This window comes from Dipodomys ordii, unplaced genomic scaffold (genome assembly GCF_000151885.1).
Source record: "Dipodomys ordii isolate 6190 unplaced genomic scaffold, Dord_2.0 Scaffold87, whole genome shotgun sequence".
NCBI classification, from domain to species: domain Eukaryota; kingdom Metazoa; phylum Chordata; class Mammalia; order Rodentia; family Heteromyidae; genus Dipodomys; species Dipodomys ordii.
The window spans coordinates 1,152,395-1,153,808 of record NW_012267303.1 but is presented as its reverse complement, the minus strand read 5'-3'; the positions used below and the strand labels follow the sequence as shown (position 1 = coordinate 1,153,808).

The following is a 1,414-nucleotide window of genomic DNA, read 5'->3' as shown; positions in this document are numbered from 1 at the left end:
GGCTTTTTTTTCTTTTTGCTTATGTGGTGCTGAGGAATCGAACCCAGGGCCTCAGGCATGCAAGGCAAGCGCTCTACCACTGAGCCACCTTCCCAGCCCGTCTATGAAACTCTTATCTCCAATAAACCACCAAAAAAGCCAGAAGGGAAGGCATGACTTAAGTGGTAGAGCCCAGTCTTGAGTAAAAAAGCCAAGAGTGCAAAGCCCTGAGTTCAAGCCCTAGTACCAGCACAAACATAAAATGAGTGACGTTCTGAGGTCCTGGGACTTACCTCGTGAATCGGGAGGTGGTGACAGGTGTAGTTAGCCCCCCACAGCAGCCACCGAAAGACCCTGGCTGGCCAAGAACCCCACTAGTGCCTCGTGACCCCTGTGGCTGTGTCTGCTCTGAGGGCTAGGGCGGCCGTGCTCAGGACTCTGCGTCCCCATCTGCCTACAGGATTCTGAGGCCTGGGCAGGGCATCTGTAAGATGCAAATGTGGATGGACATCAGGATCCTGACTGCAGCCCGGCTGGAGGCAGAGGCCCCTGGCCAGACTCAAATCTGTGCCTAACTCAAGGTTTCCAAAGAAGTTTCACATCTGCTTGTCTCCAAGCCTCAGTGGGCGTGAGGGGTGGGGGGAACTTGCTTCCCTCCCCCAAGCACACACACACTGCTCTAGGAGATCAGGTCCAGCTTGCCCCAGGGCAGGGCGAGGATGTGGGCCCAACCCACGTAGCAGCACTGTCCTGGATTCTGGTTGTCCTGGATTCTGGTCCCGGGCTGGGCTTGCAGGGAACCGTGACTCAGGACTCAAGACCCAGAGCTGACAGATCAGACCTGTGCAGCAGGAGGGAATGGAGGTCATGCGGATCCGCCCGGCCTAGCTCCCCTCAGTCTGCAGCGGCCGGGCCGCCAGGGCTGGCCAGGGCTGGGCCGGGCTGGCCAGGGGCATCCCAGAGCCAGTCCCTGACCAGTCTCCCCGGACCCTGCGGCCTGGCCTCTCTGGGCTACTGCCTGCTGCGAGGAGCTAGGATGGGCGGGCGGGACGGCTGGGCCCCGGCTGGCCCGGGGAGCAGGCCCGCTTGGAGGGCAGGGCTGGGCCTGTGTGACAGGGGCCGGGGGCTGAGTCCGCCAGCAGGGAAGTCGGGGGTCCCCCTGAGCAGGGGGTGCTGAGTGCGGACGATGACCTCCGGGGCCACGGAGGAGGCCGTGCAGGCCTGCCCGGCGGCAGGGGAGGGAGGAGGGGCAGGTCTGACCCGGCCCGGAGCCCCTCACAGACCCGGCCATCCGCCCACAGGGCCCGGCCTGCCGGCCGCTCCTCCAACCCGGCTCCCAGGTGGGGGCGGTTCTCTCCCCTGCGCCCTCCCAGCGCCCGGACCCCCGACCCCTGACCCCCTGCGCCCCCGACCCCTAACCCCCTGCCCGGCGCCC

General features: G+C 64.6%; 1 protein-coding gene across 1 annotated transcript in view; it reads left to right on the top strand.

Moving 5' to 3' along the window:
• Window positions 1-1,165: 1,165 nt before the first annotated feature.
• Cerk (ceramide kinase) overlaps window positions 1,166-1,414 on the top strand; it is a 31,901-nt gene continuing 31,652 nt past the window's right edge. The window contains exon 1 of the mRNA XM_013025722.1: window positions 1,166-1,319. Within this exon, the coding sequence (XP_012881176.1) occupies window positions 1,166-1,319 (154 nt within the window). The remainder of the gene's footprint in view (window positions 1,320-1,414) is intronic.